Below are 22,114 nucleotides of genomic sequence, written 5' to 3'. Positions count from 1 at the left end.
AGTGGAATAAAAACATCCTCATTTCTGAGAGTGCCTACAAGGTGGTGAATATGTGGAATTATTTGCCACAGAAACCTGTAGAGGCGAAGTCAGTGGATATTCTTAAAGCAGAGATGGATAGATTTTTGATTGATACAGGTGTCAAGAGGGTATGGGGAGAAGGCAGGAGAATGGGATTGGGAGGGAGAGATAGATCAGCCATGATTGAATGGGGGAGTAGACTTGGTGGGCCGAATGGCCTAATTCTACTACTATCACTTATGACCTTAACGATGGAAACTGCACTGACGTGAGCTAGGACCCAACCATATTGGTGGATAATACACAGGCCTGATCAGGACAACAGATTCCCTTCCCTGAAGAACATTAATGGAACAGTTGAGTGTTCATAACATTTGAGTAGTTCCATTGTCACCTTTACTGAGATTAGCATTATAATTCCACGGTTATTATAGAGTCATACAACATAGAAACAGGCCCTTTGGCCTAACCTGCCCACACCGACCAACATGTCCCACCTATACTTGTCCCACCTGCTTGCGTTTGGCCCATATCCCTCTAAACCTGCCCTATCCATGTACCTGTATAAAAGTTATTAATTAAAATATTTGAAAATTCCTCAAATTCCTCAGTTGCAGTAGTATTCAAATTTATATCCACTCCAGCTGCTTATCCAGTTAATTATCCATAGTGTAATTATTACTTATGTAATTGAGGCATAAAAATCCTCCTTGGAATTATCACCATGGTTTGCCCAACATATCTACAAATGGTGGAACATATTTTGTATGTAACTTTATGTCTCGTTTGTGCAGACAGGAAATGCCTCTATCACTCAGCAATTAGCAATTAAAATACTCTGATTATATATTACACATTGTATATTTCATACAAATCTCCATCTGTAATGCAGAACCATAGCATGCTGCATGGTCCTGACATATGCCTTTAGTTATTAGTCCGAATGCTACATTTCAGTCAATTACTTATATCAAAAAACAAATCTGCTGTCTCTTTTGTCATCAGTTATTTGTAGCTCTATCTGATATAAGAACATAAGAATTTGTTTTTAATTATTTATTTCGAACAGAATAAAAGTAGTAGTAGAAAAGAAGTAGGACCAAAGGTAGGACAATCAGTCGCTCGGGCCTAATTGTCCCATTCAATAAAATCATGGCTAACAAAATCTCAACTTCAGAATGACATTCCTACTCTCTTCCCATACTTCTTGCTTCTCTTGTGGTTCAAATAACTATAATTTGTGTACCTCAAATATATTTAATGAACCCTTCTACAATGCTCCAACATAGAGAATTCCATAGAGTTGCAAATGTCAAAGGAATCAAAAATTTATTCTAATCTCTATCTTTAATGGATGACTCTATTTTCAAACTGTGCCCTTGGGTCTGGATCACCCCACTTGCACAAACATCATCTCAGCATCCACCATCTTAAAAAGCTAGTATACTTCGTATATGTCCTCATGCTTTTATTGTTTTTAATGCTCAGAAATTTCAAATCATTTCATGTGCCATTCTACTGTCACAGACATTTACTGTTGTACATGCTCTCTAATTTATGGGAATGCTTCCTTCTCAAGGCATTAAAACTGTTAAAGAATGATCCCAATACATCTCTGGTAAGTGAGCCGTGACTGACAAAATCAGTAGAGCAAATCAGAGTAAACAGCACTTATGATTTCACTGCACAGAGCACTAAGTGGAAGATTACTGAAGTAAATACAATATTCAAAACTTAAATTTAGGGGGGAAGCTACAACAGATTAATCACAGAAAACATAGTACAAAAGTACAAAGAGGTCAGGTAAAGAAAATGGGAGAAATATTTGATGAGCAGAACAATAATTAAATTCACTATGCTTTAATTATAATGTTGTTGTATGTTTAATGTTACAGCACTAAAGTGATACTACAGGAGCTTGATTGAATTATGTTTCTCTATATGAGCAACAACCCAAGGGGGCAAGAATTTGTGAGCAAGCTAAGAGTTAATTTCTTCTGATTCACCTGTACATGTAGTGAGAAATTATACAATGTCAAAGATTTAAGCCATGTTATCTGGCTGATATATATGCATGCATAAATGCACATTCCACATTGCGAGGCCATCTTGTAATTTAATATTGTAATTTCTCATTATTCTGTTTTCCTATAGCTTGCAACATGTTCATCTTTGAAAATGTGTTTTTATCACTTTTGATCTAAGTAGGAAAAGTTTATGTAATCCTCTGTATTTTGCAGTACATGACTGCTGCAGCACCTATGCAAGGGACCTACATTCCCCAGTACACTCCTGTGCCTCCTGCAGCTGTCCCTGTTGAAGTAAGTATATGGATCTTGTACTCCTGATGATACATGCCTAGTTTGTTTAATTATTTTAACACAATACACAGAATGTTGAAAAATGTGATACGGTTTATTCAACTATTATAATCGACACCAAATCCTTCCCAAGCAGATAGGTTTTCATTGTTGGTAGGCTCATTGATCCTACCTGAAGTAAGTTTGATCAGTGGAAACAAGGAATTGCAGGTACTGGTTTATAAATAAATTTTGATCAGTCCCAGCCCAGTTCATGCAGAGGTGGTTCTACCTGCAGGATCACTTGGAAAGGTCACAAAATAATTATGGTTGCTATTATTTTTGAACATCATAGGGGTGTATTGTTCTGCTTCCACTATGAAAAATTCCAACATTCCCCGCAAAATAAATTTGAAATATGACCAGGACATAATTCATAGAGAATATGCCTTTTCCTATATACAAGGATTTTGTGCAAAGCTGCTATTTTTCCCATATAAATACAGGATCTACTTTCTATACAAGATTATTAGTAACTCAACTCCTTTATCCCTTTTCCCCCAACTCTTTTATTTCCCCTCCCTGTTTTCCTATCACAGTCACCCATCTTCCAACCTCCCACTTTCTCTCCCTGTCTACCTTGATCACAGCTTTTCTATCCTCTTCATGACACCTCCACGAGCCTCCACTGCCCCTGACAACCCTGCGATCTCAGTCGGAGGCCAATGTCAGAGCATCCTTCCAGAGGGTGAATCCACACAAAGTGCCTGGCCCAGAGTGCTACAGATCAACAGGCTGGAGTGTTCAAGGGAATCTTCAACCTCTTGCATCTGCAGTCCAAAGTGCTCACCTACTTGCCAAGGGCCCTAGAAGAACATGATGATGTGCTGCAGTAGCTATCATTCAGTAGCACTTACATTCAATTATAAATAAGTACTTTGAGTGGCAGGTTATGGAGTAAATCAACTCTCGCCTCAGAAGTAACCTGGATCTGCTTCAATTTGCTTAACATCGCAGCAGGTCAATAACAGATGCTATCTCACTCACTTTTCACACTGCTCATGACCATATTGATCAAATGGAGCTCAGAATTCAGTACAACCATTTTTCCAAGCTCAAAGGCGTGGACCTCTGTACCTCCCTGTGCAACTGAATCCTCGACTACCTCATGGGCAGATCTCAATCGGTACAGATCAGTAACAACGTCTCTTCACTGACCTCAACACTGATGCACCTCAAGGTTGTGTATGTACTTGGCTCTCTGCTCTATTCTCGTTACACCCATTACTGCGTGACTAAGCACAGCACCAATGCCATTTATCAAGTCACTGATGACACCACTGTTGTTGGCCCAATTGAAGTGTAACTTCAGTGTAAGCATGTTGGGGAGTGATAGAATACCTGGTTGAGTGGTGCTGCAACAACAACTTCTCCCTCAACTTCAACAAAACCAAGGAACTAATAGTTGGGAGACCACATACCAGTTTTCATTAAGGGCCTGTCACACTAACGCGACTTTTCAGAGACTGTCTTCGACATTCAAGCTCAAGGGCACTCGCCTGAAAAACCTCGAGCTGGATCTGCCGTCAGCGGTGAAACCGCGAGCCGGATCGACCGTCTCCACACACACAAACACATCACAAAGGCGGGGCCAGGGAAAGCGGGGGAGCGCTGTCTGAAATTCACAACCGCGATGAACAGGATAGTAAAAGACGGCTGGCACAATTACAGTAAGTCCTTTAGAGAGCATTGGGGGGGGGGGGGGGGAGAGAGAGAGAAGGGAGAGAAGGGAGGGGAGAAGGAGTGGAGACACTTTTAAGAAACCAGACAACTTAATAAAGTTTAGCGGGCATTTTACTTTACCGGTCGGTTTTCCTTGGTTCTGAAAACTCCAAATTAGCCAATTAAAATGCCCGGTCAGCAAAGGAAATTGCCGACGGCTACCTCGACTGCCTAGCGACCCCGCTCCACTGCACTATGAGTTCAAAAGAACCATGCTGACCAATTTTTACTCATGGAAAATGTTTCGGCATGCTGAAAATTTTTCCTCGACTGAGGCCGCGAGTATGCGAAAACTTCCCTCGAGCATGAACTTGCAAGTTAGGTCGCCGCAGTGGGATAGGCCCTAAAATGGTTCAGTGAAGGAGAGAGCTAGCAACTGGAAATTCATGAAGTTGACATCTTAGATGACATATCCTGAGCCCAGCACATAGATGTAATCACAAAGAATATACACCAGAATCTCTAGTTTTTTGGAAGTTTAAAGAAATTTGGCAGGTCACCAAATGCTCTAAGAAACCTCTACTGATGTACTGTAGAAAGTATCCTGAATGGTTGCATCGTGGCCTAGCATGCATGGCATGGCAATTTCAATGCACAGAAATACAAGAGACTGCAGAGTGGTCAACATAGTGTATCACAGGCATTACCCTCCCCTCCATCTAAAGCATCTACATGAAGCACTGCCTCCAGATGGCAGCATTTATCTTCAAGGATCCACACCATCAGGCCCTCTTCTGGCAGCTACTAACACACAGGAGGTACAGAAGCCTGAAGCCACACTCACCAGATTCAGCAACAGCTATTTTCCAACAACTGAACAGTCCAGCATAACTCTAATGCTACCTCAGCCACAGACACTACGGACCGCCTCTTGCACCACCATGGACTGACTTGCTATCTAATTGTGTTTTGCATTAATGTCTTGATTTTGTATGGTAGTTATTGTTTTTGCTGTCTTGTGTAACTATGTATCATTTTTGTTTTGTCCAAATCTACATGCCTGTGATGCTGCTGAAAGATTTTCACTGTACCTGTACCACATCATACATGTGCATATATGACAATAAGCCTAAGTAGACTTGACTTGACCTGCAACCTCTATCACTATCTCCATTAACTTCCTCCCTTTCTAACCTAATCATGTGCTTAGTTTAAGCATAGACATTTTTTTAGTACCCCTTATGAATTTTCACACCATCTCTATAACCTTCCAATCTACTGAGATTTTGACAGTATCCTCTTCTTTGGTAAAGCCATTACAAAGTAATCATTCACTAGTTGAGCCACTACCACTTCTTCTGCACATAAAATATCTTTATCCTAATTTGCCGCTCCACTTCTTACAATTACACTGCCTCTGAAGACCTTTTGCAATCGTTTTTGTACTGTCTGTCTTTCACTTCTTATACATTTTATTGCTTGTATTAGTTTCCTTTCCACCTCTCATCTCATCTTTTTGTATTCAGTCTGGTTCTCACTAAATGTATTCATTTGACATGGATCACACAGCTTAACTTTTCTTTCTCTACCCTGTGCTGCCCCCTCACATTGTTCATTTGATTTTTCAGTCCTTAATGTAATTACCCATTGATGAATTCCAAATATATCATAACGTTTGTTTTCTTTTACAAGGATTATTTATCGGTTCCTTTAAAATAATCTTACTGCCCTTCTGTTAGGTTTACTTTCGGCAGACTGAGTGAGCCGCTGTCCCTCCTGTTCCTCAGGGGGAAGCTAAATTATGGCTACATTGATTGCAATCTTGCCTCTGAGATACCCACCGAAGACCCCACTCAGATCTAGACTGACACCACAGATTCCAGAAATGCAAGGATATTATTCTAACTATTTTCTAATGCATGTCTGAGTAATGTTCAACATTAACTCAATAATGTACTTACATTTTCACTCTTCAAATCTTTACCAATGACTGGATAGAAAATTGACTTCACAGAAGGAAACAAAGGATATGGTGGAAGGTTGTATTTCAGACTAGAGGCCCGTGACTAGTGTGCTTCATGGATCTGTGCTAGGCTCATTGCTCTTTGTGGTTTAATATCAATGATTTGGGTGAGAACGTACAAGGCATAATGAGTAAGCTTGCAGATGATACTAAAATGGGTGGTATTGTAGATAGTGAAGATGGTTATCAAAGGTTATGGCAGAATCTTCATCAGTTGGGCAAGTGGGCAGAGAAATGATGAATGGAGTTTAATGCAGATAAACATGAGGTGTTGCATTTTAGGAAGTTTAACCAGGACAAGATCTTCACAGTAAATGGTAGGGCTTTGAGGAGTGCTGTGGAGCAGAGGAATCTATTAGTGCAGGTACATCGTTCCTTGAAAGAAGCATCACAAGTAGATAAGGTGGTCAAGAAATCTTTCAACATAATGGCCAGAGTATTGAGTATAGAAGTGGGAATGTTGTGTTATTGCTGTACAAGGTTGTGGTACAGCCACAGTTGGATTATTGTGTGGCCCTGCTATAGGAAATGTGTTAAGCTGGAAAGAGTTCAGGGAAGATTTACGAGAATGTTGGCAGGACCCAAGTCCCTGAGCTATTGGGAGAGTTGGGCAGGCTGGGACTGTATTCCTTGGAGCTGAAGAGAGGTGATCCTACCAAGATCCCGAGGGGTATAGATAAGGTAGATGCACATCGCATTTTACCCAGAGTAAGTGAATCAAGAAACAGATGATATAGGTTTAACGTGGGAGGGGAAAGATTTAATAGGAATCTGAGGAGCAATGTTTTCACACAGAGGGTATTGGGTATATTGAATGAGCTGCCAGAGGAGGTCGTTGAGGATGAAGCTATAATAACATTTAAAAGACATTTTGACTTCTACATGAATAGGAAAGGTTAAGAGAGATCTGGGCCCAATGTGGGCAGATGGGATAGTGTAGACGGGACACCTTGATTGGCATGGACAAGCTGGCCTGAAGGGCCCGAATCCTCATTGTATGACTCTATAAAGGACAGTAATCATGGCCAAGCAATCAAAGTTGTATTTTTCAGAAAAGTTAAGCACGAGACACAATTGAAACTTAAGTTTTAACAACAGAAAAAGGCATTGAGAGTTTGAATGTAAGAAAATTAATCAAAGATAACTTTCTTCAGCTTATGCTTTACCAATAATTTAAGAACTAAATGGGCACATGGCATACTAAACCAAAGGTCATAGGGGGCTTGCAGTGAATTAGTTAAATCACAAATAAAAGATAGTGTTGCTGCCCACACAGAAATCAAAGACAAACCAGGATAATTTTCAGTTTGGAAATAACAATACAAGTCATATGAGATATAAAGCATGCTGCTCTTTTGACGTCACTTGTTTTATATTTCTAGGGCAGGGTGGTCCAGACCTTGAGGGCACAGTTTTAAGGTGAGCGAGTCAGGCAGCATCTGTGGAGGGAAATGGTCCAACATTTATGTTGGGACCTTTCCTTAGACAGATGGAATAGGGGGATAGAAGGCTGAAAAGAGAGATTGGTTGGAGCAAAGCCTGGCAAGTGGGTACAATTTAAAAATGCATTTAGACAGGAACATATAGAAAAGCATAGAGGGATATGAACCTAACGCAGGCAAATGAGATTAGGGTAGATAAGTTCATAAATTCATTTATTGTCACATACACCAATTGGTGTAGTGAAATTCACTGGCCAGGTCAGTCATACAGTTTAAGCATCATGGTTGGCATGATTGGGGTGTGCTGAATGGGCCCATTTCAGTGCTGTACAATTCTGTGATTCTATGACCGACATTCATTTACGCAAGGGGAAGAATGCTGTCTCTCTCTCTTTGGAATGATGCTCTTGCAGTTTCAAGGTGGACTGTGTCACCACACTGGAGGTGAGTACTTGGTCTCAACAATTTTGCTTCCTTCCTAACTTCAGGATGTTGTTGCTGATACCTCCCCACAGACGGTAGCGCCGTCATCACAGGATGCCAGTGGCCAACAACAGCAGATACCAGTGGAAACAACCAATGAACATGCGCCTACCTATTCTTACCAACAAGCTAAGTAAGTAATCCTTTTGGTGTTGGTGTCTTAGTAAAAAGGTAAGTCAAAATAAATAAATAAAATATCCAACAATTGAATGAGATGCAATCTGCCATAGCTGCTCATGTGCTACAGCTGACTTGAGGGTCTAAGCTGTGGGGGAGGTTAGGCAGACTACGACTTTATTCCTTGGAGCACTGGAGGCGCTTGTATAAGGGATGACCTTATACAAGTGTATACATTTCATGAGTCGAATAGATGGGTTGAATGCACACAGTCTTTTTCTCAAAGAGTAGAGGAATCAAGACAAGAAGGTATACGTTTAATGTGAGAGGATAAAATTTAATAGAAACCTGAGGAGCAACATCTTCGCACAGAGGGTGATGGAACGAACTGCCAGCGGAAGTGGTTGATACAGGTACAATAACAACATTTAAAGCATTCGGATAGGTACATGGATTGAAGGGATATGGGCCAAACGTGAGTAACTGGGACAAGCTTAGATGGCGCATCTCGGTCAGCATGGATAAGTTGGGCTGAGGGGACTGTTTCCCAACTGAATGACTATATCTTATTTCTTCACCTTATTTATGTTATGCTGATATTCTTCTCACTCTACAGATAGTAAACGGGACTGAAAACAGGAATCATGAGCTGAAAATTGCCTTGAACCAGGAAACTTCAGTAAATATGAAGGTGGCTTCCAGTTTGCACAGGCGTCAAATGAATGCTTTTTATTTCCTACCTTACCTGACAAAAAAAGTGTTTTTATGTGCTGTGCAAATGGTTCAGTGATGTAGTCTGACAGTTTAATTTTGCTATAAAAGCTTATTTTTAAAAGAGAAAGAAAATCCCACAAGGGGAGTTGTTTTGACTTTTCATTCAGATGAACAGGTAAAATATAAATGATTTGTATGTTCAGATAGACTTAGGAATTGTAAGACTGACAAGTTTGGAAGAGAAAGGAAGCTGCAGTGTTTTAGGAAAGTTTAATAGTCTTCCTCTGATATTAAGCTACTCTTTTTTTCATGTCTTTTATTAATTTGTAGGTTTTTCAGAAACGTTTAGCTAAGATTTATCTTGACTCTTAATTGCCTTAATTTTGAAGACGTCAGGCTCTCAAAGCCAGCTGTCAACATTGCGTTAGTAATTCTAGATTGAAATTATGTGCTTGGACCAAGTGGTTGGTGCAAGAATTTGATAAAAGCTTAACTTTATAGGGAGGTAAAATGCTAATAAGCTGTACAGGTTAAAACAAAAAAAAAAAAAAAAAAAATTTGTTGCTTGAATTCTTTTGCAGAAGAACATGGTTTTATTGATAAAGAACAAGGACGACTGACAAAATCTAAAAAAAAAAAATTGCTGAGACATTTCATGAATTTTGTCTTAAAGCATTGGAAACTGACAATTTGCAAAGGCAGAAAGCATTTTGTGATTTGAAAAAGAAACTGTATGGTACAAAATACAGTTTATCGCTTACGGCAGATTGTTTTATTTACGAAGCATAATTGCTAGCAACAGAATTAGTGCTTTATATTTGCAATCTTTTTTATTAGCTTAATTTTTTTTAGTCTGCTTTGCTTGTCACCTTGCAGATGCAATCTAAAGAGTAAAAGGTGCGAACTAGATAAATAGGAGCTTATGGTTAAAAATAAATCAAAGCAAAAGCAATAGATTGAAGAAATTGTGGACAATTTCTGTAGTCTTTAATTTTCATAGTTGTGGATCAAATGCAGCCTAAGGATGGCCTATTTTATACCAAAGATGAAGTGACACCCTAAAGCAGTCAAGAAGCTAGAGATTTTTTCTGTTGTTTTTTAAATCTTTATTTGACCTACATGGCCGGACCAGTTCTTACTTTATTTTCTTTAAACTTTTCTTCCACTGGTTACTCTCTATAACACATACACAGTAAGAATGTTCATCTAAAAATATTGGTGGTGCACTGGTATTGGGGAGCGGGGTGGGGGAGGGGGGGTCCATGTACATCTAAAGAAGGATTAATTTTGTAAAACACCAATTTTTCTGTCCTGACTTTGGCCTTAACATTTGTTTGTAAATGTGCATTATATGTTACCTTTGCAAAATTTATTACTTTTTCAGTCTTCCTTCATACTTTATGCATCTGGATAGCCCATTTATCTACCTCAGTCTATACCATCTCCCATTGTGCTGAGCAGCTGTTATCCAGCATTTTGCAAAGCTTCAGTTCCCCCAAGCTACCTGCCCAACCTTTTTATGTGCCCAGCGTTTCTTGTGTGCAGATTGCCTCCGCGGGGCAGTGATAAAGGTACACATCAGGTCTTTAGCAGCCTCTAAAAAGTTACTGTATGCCCAGGTTTGGAGATTTTATTACACAATCATGCAGGTAATTGTAGTAGACAAAACAGCCCCTGCCCCAGTGGCTTGACACTTTTATACCTAACAACTAATAACAAAATCTAATATTAAAAAGTTCAATATATTCTTTTTGTAAATTAATGGTATGACTTTGTGCTGGAGCTATATTGATAGTATGTTTACTGTCAAATCATAGCAGATTATAGTCTCCATTTTTTTGGGACCTGAATAAGAAATTATATAATTTTAACTGTGGAAAAAAATCACTATCTTTGATATTTGTGTAGTATCACATGGTACCTAATATGCTGTACAAATTATGAAATTGCATTTCCCATTCTAAGAGATAAATATTGCTCCTACAGCATGTCACTGCATTCATTTTATGGCACCCTGCAAAACTTTGTGTTAATGAGAGCAAACAATTTTGGGTCAAGAGTGGTTCTGATTTATTAACATTCTGAATGTGGTACATGATTAAAAAATTGCTCTTTTCATCCTGATTTGGAGAAAGATATTGCTGACAATCAAGTTTTTGAAGTGAGGGAGAAAATCGGGAGGAAAAGAGTTGATATGCTGGGAGATATGAATAATGTACAGGAAATAGGGTTTAGGGCAGATGTTGCCAATAAACAGAGCCAAAGAAAGAAGTGTGCTGGAGTGACCATTGAGCCTGCCTCTAAAGATGCAAAATATGTGCCTGCTCTCATCAGAAGCTCAGAATAATGTCAAATGGATGCTTAAATTGTGCATTATTACATTTAAAATCCTAATTCCGTCCTTCTAGAATGTGACTTTTCAAAACTCTTTGTTTAATAGGTTCCAATTTATTTTCTTAAATATAATTAATATTTTGCAAACTTGTTGCAGGATAGATCAAATTAATTTGCTTTCATAATTTCAACATATTTTCCAACCAAAGTAAGTTTTTTTGGACTGTCATTTAATTATTTTTGGACATCATGTTAGCTTCGATAATTTGAAGGGCCTACTTCATGTTTATTTCAAATTACTACTAGGTTACTTGCATATGCTATAACAACCCCCACCTTCTGTCTAAAGACAACTCTCCAAAGTTGATCAGAAAATTAGCACAGCATAAGTTGGAAAAAAGTAACTTTTTATCAATTTTTTTCAATTTCATCTACGGTTCTTTAGGGGGATCATTGGACTTAATCAGTGAAAAGGCAAACATTTTTCTTTATGACGATATGGAATGGGAGTAGAGGTTGAAGCAGTATTCCTCCTCCAGGCTCCACAGCATGTGGGCAGTGTAGCAAACCTATACGTTTCTCATGCACTTCTATTCGCTGTAACCCTCCCCACCCAAGAGCTACTACTGGATTAAGTTAATCCACAACAAATTGGTGGTTTGCCTGAATAGAATTGGCTATAAACATTTAGATCTAAAAACAGACCTCACTGAATGTTGCATCTTTTAAAGAATGTAACGTTGAACATTTGAAGGGCCTGAAATGCTGTCCTTATTGAAAACAGATATGCGTTATGTTGAATTATTGCAGCAGTAGTATGTAACACATTCCCCAAATAGGAACTGGATGAGGTTTCATTCTCCTACTTTTTGATTACCAGGTATTTTGACAGGCAACCACCCACACCACATCACTGAAATGTACGTCTAAATTACATAACTGATCAAAACAGCATCTCTTTCAAATCTTCAAATTGTCAAAACAAATGTCATTTTGAACCATTTTGCAAATGAGAGAACAGATGTTCATATTTTTGACAATAACCCTTTTTTGATTATGCAATGGCGTTTTATAGTGCATTATTACTCAAACTGACATGGATCTGAGAGGAGGTAGCCCAATGAGATGGAATGAGTGCAATATACAACCTATCACTTTGACCTTTCCCCTGCCGAGTTCCCAATACTGACCAGACTCGTGTATCATTTTCGTCAGGGGAGTTGAGTTTAAACTGAACTTAAGAAAATGTGCTAGAATTTACCTTTGCTGAATAATGGGTCCTTGTAATCATTTTTAACCAAGGGATAATAGTAAATGTGACTCTATAGAATTAAATTGTCCTAAAGTGTACATTTCAGGGTTAAGGGTCACCTTTTGATGTTAAAGATACATAAATTAATGTCAATTCAACTGATAATAACTGTGAAGTTAGACCACTGCTTGACAGATAATCCCTAGGATGGCCTACTTAGACAGGCCTGTGCTGTAAATATTAATACAGTATCACCATTTCCAGTTTTTTTAAATCAAATTGGCTTTTGGCATACTTGTGTGGTACGTCAGATTGAATTTCCAAATATGGATGTTTGATATTTAATAGTGCTGCTACCCAATCATGAAATTTTATTTTAAAGTGTATATGTGTTTATGCGATAAAGACACTATTGCCTTTGAGGCTCTTCAAAGCACTTATCCCCAAATTTGTATCTAATTAGTGTAGAGATATTTATATTGTTATTGGTATCCTTGTTTTTCATCAATGTAAAAGTACAAATCGCAAAGAGGAATGCTAATAAGACATTGTATTGCTTCAAACAATTTGCACACAAGACATGCACATCAAATTAGTTTTATTTTTTTTGTTTGCTCTGGCAGTTTCTATTCAGTGTTATCATGGGGTCATTTTCTGCTAGTAATCCTCCAGTTGCAGTGTCAATGTTACATCCACAGAAAGCTTTAACAACAAAATTTTAACATTTCTGAAGGGAAACTCCCTTCCAAGTTGCCTTTTCGTTAATAACCAAAGTGCCCAGTGATGGTTAGTTTTCAAACCACCGAAAACTGTATTTGATTGATACAGATATAGCACGAGTTTGGGCTTGACATTTGGCTCACAGTTCATTCAGCCAGACATCTGAGATTCTGCCAAGGTTCAGGGTTTAGTCCTTTTAAATATTTCCATATTGTCTTGGCATGTTTGACTGACCAGAGTGACTCCCAAGGCAGCTTATGTTTCTTTAATATAGGATGAGTTAAAAAAAAAAGTGGAATGTGAAAATGTAAGTTCCCATTGTGGGTGTAATATCAACACTGACTGTCAATTTGCAGCATCATGACTGGAGAAGGTCCCAGTTTGAGATCCTTCAGGAAGTACATTGACATACCAGTTGATAACTTTGCTAAATTAGTACATGCAGATGTTGAGACTGCTCTGTGTATCAATTCAGATCTATGCTGCTTTGTCCAGACACAAAAGTTTTCATCATTTATAACCTCAAAAGAAAAATGTTTTTTCTGACTTTTCATATTCTGGCAGGCAGTCAGATCAAAATATATATTTAACCTTCTAAGTTCTTTGATATTTTTTAAAGAGATTACATTTCCACCTTAGTTATTGCTTGTTCTTAATATAAAATCAAATACATATTTGGATGATAAATGTTTAGATTGAACTACAAAACTAATGCAATTACAATTCTTTGAAAAGAATCTCAACAGTGGTGAAGCTGCATTAATTGGCCTAAATTGAATTAGGAATTTATCAAAAATAGTTTGCTCGGCAAATAAAATGTCTGCCACGACAATCGATAAATCAAAAAGTACACTTCCTTTGGAAGCAATTTGCAGTAATGTTCATGTAAAGGCACTGACTGATTTTGTGATGATCCCACAGTGTATGGACATTCAGTCATGAAAAAAAAAAAAAACTTAATGATTATAAAGCTCCTCACATCCAAGTGGTGTGTTTTAATGTTGCTCATCATCATGTTGGGAAAGCAACAGAACTTGGAGGGTTAAATGACATTCCCTTCTGTCTGGTATTGATTTTTTTTTTCATTTGTTTCAAACCTGGACAGGGAAACTCTGTAACCTGGTCCCACGCCAGGGTTATTTCACCCGTCATTAAATTATGAAAGTTTTTTTTAATTTATGAAGACCTTTTTTGTACAGATTTTTTTCATTTAAAAGAAACTCATAGAGATGTCTATAAAATCAAGAAAGTTGGTTTTTTAAACTTGTGTTTCAGTTGTGTCACAGGCATGCTGGGCATCACTTTGTCTAGCAGTTCTTTCATTATCTGTTTGCTCCTGGAAATTTATGTAGATCAGTGGATGTTAGGTTTAAAATTCTGTTTTCTTTGAAGAAGCTTTCAATAAAAAAGAAATCTTTAAAAACATGTTTCAGTGTATGCTTTTCTTGTTTTACTTGCATATTTAAATATTACTCATAGCAAAGGTTAAGCCATCCACATCACCATGGCTAGATGGATACCAATGTGCTTTTTGTGCAAAGTTAATCATATTTTCTTCCCTCAAAATCCATAGCCAACTAAATCCAGCACAACTTCCGTTTTACATCAAGAGATTTTCACCTGCTCTTGTTAGCCATCTTAAACTTTAGCTCTCTTATTTTTTTCCCCGACTAATTGATCTCTGGGATGGCTTATTAAATGGCAACTTCACTAGACTGTCTCTATTCAACTCTCAAGTGCTTTCATTCTTTAATCATATCAAATCCATGCTAAGTCCTTCTGATTCTCTCTGTACCAAATAGACAAACGAATATTGTTTTCATTTACAATTTTTTCATGTTTTCATTTAGCTCTATCTTATGGTAATTTTAACCATATTTTCCATTCCATTATGCAGCTCATTTACACTAATTTGCCAAAGAACAATCCCTTTCATAAATTTAAATTAACTCCGCATATTTTCAAAAGCTATTAGAAAAAACTCTTCTGACCAAATTCAGTTTCTGCCTTTTGCCATTCTCTTATCTTTCTTGTAAGTATTATATAGTTAAGTGTAACGAATCAGAGATGAATGAATTCAATTTACAAAATAACAGAGGTAGCTAATGTAGCTGAGATAGTAATCACTGGCAGGTATTAAGTTCAACATGTTTAACTGCCAACATAAAAATGGGAGATCCCTCATCAAAATGATTCTAACTTCCACATCTGAACAGATTTCATTTGGATCCAATTATGAAAATCATGGACTAAACCAGTGTTTCCCAAAGTGGCGTACGCGTATCCCCAGGGGAATGCAAAAGGTCTTCAGGGGGTGCGCGTCAGATTTTAAGCCGAAAAACAATCTGACGTCGAACGGACATGACGTCAAAAAGCTGAAAAATATATAGATTTTTTAAAGTGTTTCAGTGTTTCATACCTATTTATCATTTCGGCTTCATATGCATTCGACGTCAGATTGATTTTCGGCTTAAAATCTGACGGGGAACGAACGAACGAAAATCCTCTGTGGCAATCGCAGCAGCATAGAGTCACTGCCACCATTTTACAAAAGCAAGATCAAGCTTTTGTAACAACACTAATATTAGATGTCGAATCGCAACTGAGGTTGAAATTAACAACTACAGAGCCAAATTTAGCCAAAATATTTTCCCAACGTAAGCAATTTCATCCTTCATATTCATGATAAATTATTTTAATTAAAAATGTATTTAATGGATACTTTATTAATTTTATTCTAGTAATTATACATTATATTATGGAAAACTTTTGTTCACATGCATACTTAATCCAAAATAAAAATTATGCAATTTTTATCGACTTTTACAATGAAATACGATTGTTTTTAACAAGGGGTACAAGATGCTTACGAAAATTTACGAAGGGATACATGGCTATCAAAACTTTGGGAATCACTGGTCTAAACTATTTGCCAACATACTGCCAAGTCATGGATAAATAGCCTGGAAAATAGATTGCAAGTGGCGGATATGTCACAATCAGTAAGTTTTGAAGCCAATAGTTAAATCTTTTCTTAATTTTCTTTAAAATGGTGCTATGTCTGACAGTATGAGGGAGGATGTCTATGAATGATAGTACAAATGTCATTGCTTCACGGTTTCCAATAGGATGCTTAATGGGAACCTGATTGATGGCGCAGTCTGGTTGATGACTGGGCAATGTGCAGAAAAATGCATAAACTACATCCCCGTCCCCAACTAATCAGTCTTAACAGTCTTTAACACATTGACAAAAAGCAAAATTGGGATTGGAGTTTGATAGCTGTGGAAGCTGCAGTTCATTTCCACCACTTCTAAAGTTCTGACATTGAGACATCTACTAAAATGGAAGTAATTAAAAATAATTAACTACATATTTAGAAATAAGCACTATCATACAAGTCAATATGCTTTAGTTTAAAAACAGAATTTGGCATCCCCCTTTATTGAAAAACCTTCATAAATTCTTCATTAAAATCAGGAATCTCAGATCGTGCACTAATTCTGACCTGATTCAGGATTAGAGAGGTGATGTTATCAGCTTGTAATGCTTCATATTGACTCCAGATGCTTTAAGATCCCCTGGTTATACAGTAAACAGGGTCTCATCCCGAAAAGTCACCCATTCCTTCTCTCCAGAAATGCTGCCTGTCCCCGCTGAGTTACTTCAGCTTTTTGTGTCTACTGTATCTTTGGTTTAAACCAGCATCTGCAGTTCCTTTTTACACACTGACAAGGACATTTTCTGTTTATTACCAACTTCAATCTTGATTATTCATAGATACATAGATGCATAGACAATAAGTGAAGAGGTAGGCCATTCAGCCCTTCAAGTCAGCACTGCCATTCAATGCGATCATGGCTGATCATCCACACTCAGTACCCCGATCCTGCCTTCTCCCCATACCACTTGATTCCGCTAGCCCTAAGAGCTCTAACTCTCTTATGAATGCATCCAATGAATCGGCCTCCACTGCCTTCTGAGGCAGAGAATTCCACAAATTCACAACTCTGTGTGACAAGTTTCCTCATCTCAGTTTTAAATGGTCTACCCCGTATTCCATTAACCATGTTGATAATCACATGGAAGAAGCAATGAAAGTGCAAGAAAATATAAGTATCAGAATGCAGACTTCCATGCCCATAACCCGTCTGGGTTTGCCAAAGGATGGAAGAGCCACCATAAGGCAAACATCTATCATTTTATCCTCACAAATTGGCTTATTCGCGATGTATCTTTACAGGACAGAGTTGAAAAGTGTAACCACGTCACAAGATTGAATCCTATCTTTATAGCAAAGATATTCACCTCAGTATAAAGCCAGTACAATGGCGTGGCCCAATCAGTCCCATGTTTATCTTCACACCATATGCAAAAATGGCTGCCAAGTTGAGGACTAGTCTATTCTTCTTCCATTACTGCCTTGAAACTTATTGGATTATGGTTATTAGTCCTATGCTCTCCCACTGACACATCAGCCACTTGCCCAATTTAGTAGGGCTTTCTCTGGTAGGACCATCTACAGATTGTTTCTGAAAACTTTCTTGAATACATTTAACAAATTTTGCTCCATCTAATCCCCTAGCACTAAGGCAATCTCAGTAAATATTTGGGAAGTTATAAACATCTACAATTACAACCACATTATTCCTATGACAATGAGTGATTCCAAAAATATTTGTTCCTCTATTTCCCGCAATCTAATGAGGGGCCTACAATGTAATTCCATCAAAGTGATCCCCCAACGTTTTTAATGTCTGTTTTGCCCATTGTTACTCAATGTTCATTCCCATGATATCCTCTTGAAGTAGTGCTGTGACGTTCTCCATAACCAGTAGTGCATTACTCCTCCCACCTCCACCTCTATCATAACAGACACAGTGATACACTGGAACATTGAGGGCCCTGCCAGCCCTGCCCATCTCTAAACCATGTTTCTGTAGGAACTTTAATATCACAATCCCACTGCGTTTCTATGTTGAGCTCACATGCCTTACCTGTGATGTTTCATGCATTAAAAAGCAGCTGAGCTGTCAAGCATTCCACACACCCTGTCCTGTCCTGCCCCTGCTTTCCTAAATATTAATATCATACTTAATTTAATTTATTATGAATCTAATTCCTATTGTTCAATGAACCTAGCAAATGTTCATATCCTGTTTATAAAGATATGTACGATATAAAACATAAGAATACTTCAGGGTAATTGACTATTGAAATTTAATAAGATAATTCTTAATAACAATGTTCATTTGGTGATGAACTCTTTCTGCTAAATTGATGAAACAGTATAATGAAAACATTCTATAAATATTCTTAAATATATCAGGGAATATTTTTAATAAATGAATCAAAACAAATCGCATCCTAAACTACTCTGATGGCACAGATTCAATGGTTTCATATTTAAGAAAGACATACAAATTCATTTTTTCAAAAACTTTTAACAATGACTTGGTTGGAAAACTAAGCAACTTTGAATGCACAATCTGCATTGATTGTTAATTGTGTCTAAAGCAGAAAATGGGCTCAGCTATGTAAAAATAAGACTGCCAAAAAATAAGGTGAAATCCAGTTAACGCTTGGTGTGAGATTGTAGCATTTTATGGGCAATAACCAGGATAAAATGTTGGATGATTAATTAGGGCAATGTAACTAAAGTAAATTTGTGATGCATGTACAATCTAGACCCCTTATAATTTGTGTACAGAAACAAATAACTCTATGAAGGTTGCTATTATCCTTGCACAACATTCCTTGCACACTCACCTTGACAAAAACACACTGAAGTCAGGGTGCTATTCATTCCTACAGCTCAGCCTTCTACATCAGAATTCTGAATGTCATCTCTAAACTCTTGGGCCTTGACCTTGAAGCCTCCATCTTCAACTGGCTTCCTGACCGACAGACCTCAGTTAGTTAGAAATGGTCATAATATTTCCTCCACTCTGACCCTCAATAGAGGTGTGACTCAGGTTTGTGTGCTCAGTTCCCTGCTCTACTTCCAGTACATTTATGACTGTGTGGCAAAGTACAATGCCAACTCAACCTTTAAGTTCACCAATGATACCACAAATGCTGCCTAGTTCAACTATGATGAGAGGTTGTACAGGAAAAATATCGTGAACTTAGAGCGACAGAAGTATAAACTAGCCTAATCCTTATCACCAGTAACCTAATCTGGCCTCTTAACATTGAGGCGATGATCAAAAAAGCACATCAGCATCTTTACTTTCATAGGCATCTGAAAAGATTTGACATGCCCATGAGGATTCACTCAAACATCTACGGATATGCTACAGAAAGTATTCTAATGAGTTGTATATCAGCTTGGTATGGCAACTGCTCAGTTCTTGACCGCCTGACCCTGCGGAGAGTAGGGAGCACAGCTCATCCCTGACGGGCTCAACACTTTCCTCCATGCAGTTCATCCATATCAGTCAAGAAATGGTGTTAGGTAAATTTTTGGGGCTGAAGGCAGATAAATCCTTAGGGCCTGATGGTCTGCTTCTCAGAATACTCAAGAAGGTGGCCATAAAAATCGTGGATGCATTGGTGATCGTTTTTCCAATGTTCTCTCAACTCTGGATCAGTTCCTGCGGACTGGAGGGTAGCTAATGTAACTCCACTTTTTAAGAAAGGAGGGAGAGAGAAAACAGGGAATTATGGACAGTTAGTCTTACATCAGTAGTGGGGAAGATGCTGGTGTTGATTATTAAATACATAACTGCAGCATATTTGGAAAGCAGTGACAGGATCAGTCAAAGTCAGCATGGATTTATGAACGGGAAATCATGCTTGACTAATCTTCTGAAATTTTTTGAGGATGTAACAAGTAGAATGGATAAGGGAGAGCCAGTGGACGTGGTGTATCTGGACTTTCAAAAATCCTTTGACAAGATACCACTCAAGAGACTAGTGTGCAAAATTAGAGCATGGCATTGGGGGTAGGGTATTGACATGGATCGAGAACTGGGTGGCAGACAGGAAGCAAAGAGTAGGAATTAACGCGTCCTTTTCAGAATGGCAGGCAGTGACCAATGGAGTGCCTTTTATCTCTGTTAACGTTAGTTGATCTCAGGGACCTTGGAAAAATGATCATCCAAACAACCTTGCCACTTTCCTGCTGGGTGGATTAAATTAAAATTAACGATTGAAAATGTGATTATAATTCAAGAAACTCTTTATATATTTGAGAATGACGAATAGAAAGAAATATGAGAAAAGCAAGATCAATTGTTGAAGAGCTGGAACCAGCTTAACGTGCTGACTGGTCCCCTTCATATATTTAGTTACATAAATTAAAATTAGTCTAAAATCAGTTTAATTTATCATATCAAATGAAACACTGTAATGCTATACGGGAATGGGAAGAACTGGAAACTGTCTGCATCAGTGCAAAGGAGGATGCAGCAGCTTGCACAGGTGATGGCGAGCTGCCGGTGGAATGCTGCTGTTGACCTGCACAGATCTCTGATGGTTGACCACGTGAATGAGATGGGACGGTGGATGGTGGGAGTGAAACGGTTTATCGCTGAAACCAAAAAACTGCCACACGATGTTGCCCCAGAGACGGAGTCAGTGAACTGAGACATTGAACAGTGATACGGGGAACAGGACCATCGGTGTTGGCTCGAAGGCCCAAATGACCTCCTCCTGCACCTAGTTTCTATGTTCAAGTTCAAGTTCAAGTTTAAGTTCATTGGTCACATACTCAATTATACAGGTATAACCAGTAGTGAAATGTTTAAGTGCCTGTCCAGTTGTGCATGGTTCCCCACTTACACATAACCCACATAAAACAATACCCACATATAACACATACCCCATAAATATACCACATAACAAGTAGTGCTGTTACAAGCAAAGTGACAAGTGCCGTGGAACACCTATGATGACAGCATGTTCCATCCAGTTCAGTCCCGTGTGTGTGTGTGTGTGTGTGTGTGTGTGTGTGTGTGTGTGTTGTATTTGATGGTGGCGAGGCGGGGACAGGCGGGGGTTTGGGCGCGGGGTGCAGGTGCTGGTGAGGAGGGTGGGGAGGGTTTGGGCGTTGGGGGGGGGGGGGGGGGGGGGGGGGGGGGGGGGGGGGGGGGGGCGGCGACACTCAGTCCTCGTTCAGCAGCAGTTATGTTATATGACCCGCTAACACAGGTCTATATAACTTAATGCCTTACAATAAATTAATTTGGTAGTGTTACCATGAGTAATATAACTTGCCGGGGTGCCAACATTTAATGCAGTTCTCTAAAATTCTTATGTGCAGTTTTAGCAAAGGCAGCAACACATTTCTGGGCCAGCCCCACTTAGGCAATTTTACAGGCGACTGCCGGCGACTGTAATGGAGACTGTCAGAGTGGAACACAAACACAAATCACTTCCTTCACCAGTCAGTTATGCAGGCGGGGGACAGGGCAAGCAGGGAGAGCACTGTCAGTGTAATTCACACGGTGCAAAGCTAATGTGATACACACACCACGACAAACAGGAAGGTTGGCGCTGTAATTAACACGTTGACAGCTTCATGTTCCTTTGCATTCTTATCATCAGCAACCTAAACTGATTCCTTCACTCTAATGTAGCGTTCACAAAAGCACACCAACATATTTACTTTTTTAGGTATCTGAGTAAATATCATGAGGATTATTTCAAACTTCTACAGATGCTCCATAGAAACTATTTTGATGAGATACATCTCAACCTCATATGGCTCTACTATGCTCGACTTCTGAATATGCAAAGATTGGTGAACACTGCCCAGTTTATCATAGGGTCATAATTTCCTTTCACCCAGTCTATCTTAATGGTCCCTATATCAAGGGATAAAAGGCTATCTATCTATCTATCTATCAGTAAGGCCAAAAACAATCATTAATAATGCCTAGTAATTTGGGTTATTACCTTTACTCTTATGTCATGTGAAGGAAGCATGATTAGGCCAATTGGCCCATCAAGTCTACTCTGCCATTCAATCATGGCTGATCTA

General features: G+C 38.5%; 1 protein-coding gene across 7 annotated transcripts in view; it reads left to right on the top strand.

The window, feature by feature from the left end:
- The window catches only part of LOC129712085 (RNA-binding motif, single-stranded-interacting protein 3), a 1,245,262-nt gene extending 1,230,709 nt beyond the window's left edge, over positions 1-14,553 (top strand). For 4 of the 7 annotated variants that reach the window (XM_055660289.1, XM_055660298.1, XM_055660272.1 and 1 more), the window contains 3 exons: positions 2,262-2,342; positions 7,997-8,124; positions 8,725-14,553. In XM_055660289.1, the coding sequence (XP_055516264.1) occupies positions 2,262-2,342; positions 7,997-8,124; positions 8,725-8,728 (213 nt within the window). In that variant the 3' untranslated portion in view covers positions 8,729-14,553. Of the gene's footprint in view, positions 1-2,261; positions 2,343-7,996; positions 8,129-8,724 lie in introns of those variants that run through there. The other 3 variants (XM_055660282.1, XM_055660324.1, XM_055660306.1) reach the window with 2 other exon arrangements.
- The last annotated feature ends 7,561 nt before the right edge of the window (positions 14,554-22,114 follow it).

Source organism: Leucoraja erinacea, chromosome 2 (assembly GCF_028641065.1).
Source record: "Leucoraja erinacea ecotype New England chromosome 2, Leri_hhj_1, whole genome shotgun sequence".
Taxonomy (NCBI): domain Eukaryota; kingdom Metazoa; phylum Chordata; class Chondrichthyes; order Rajiformes; family Rajidae; genus Leucoraja; species Leucoraja erinaceus.
The sequence above is the reverse complement of the archived record's forward strand: the minus strand, read 5'-3'. Positions and strand labels throughout refer to the sequence as shown.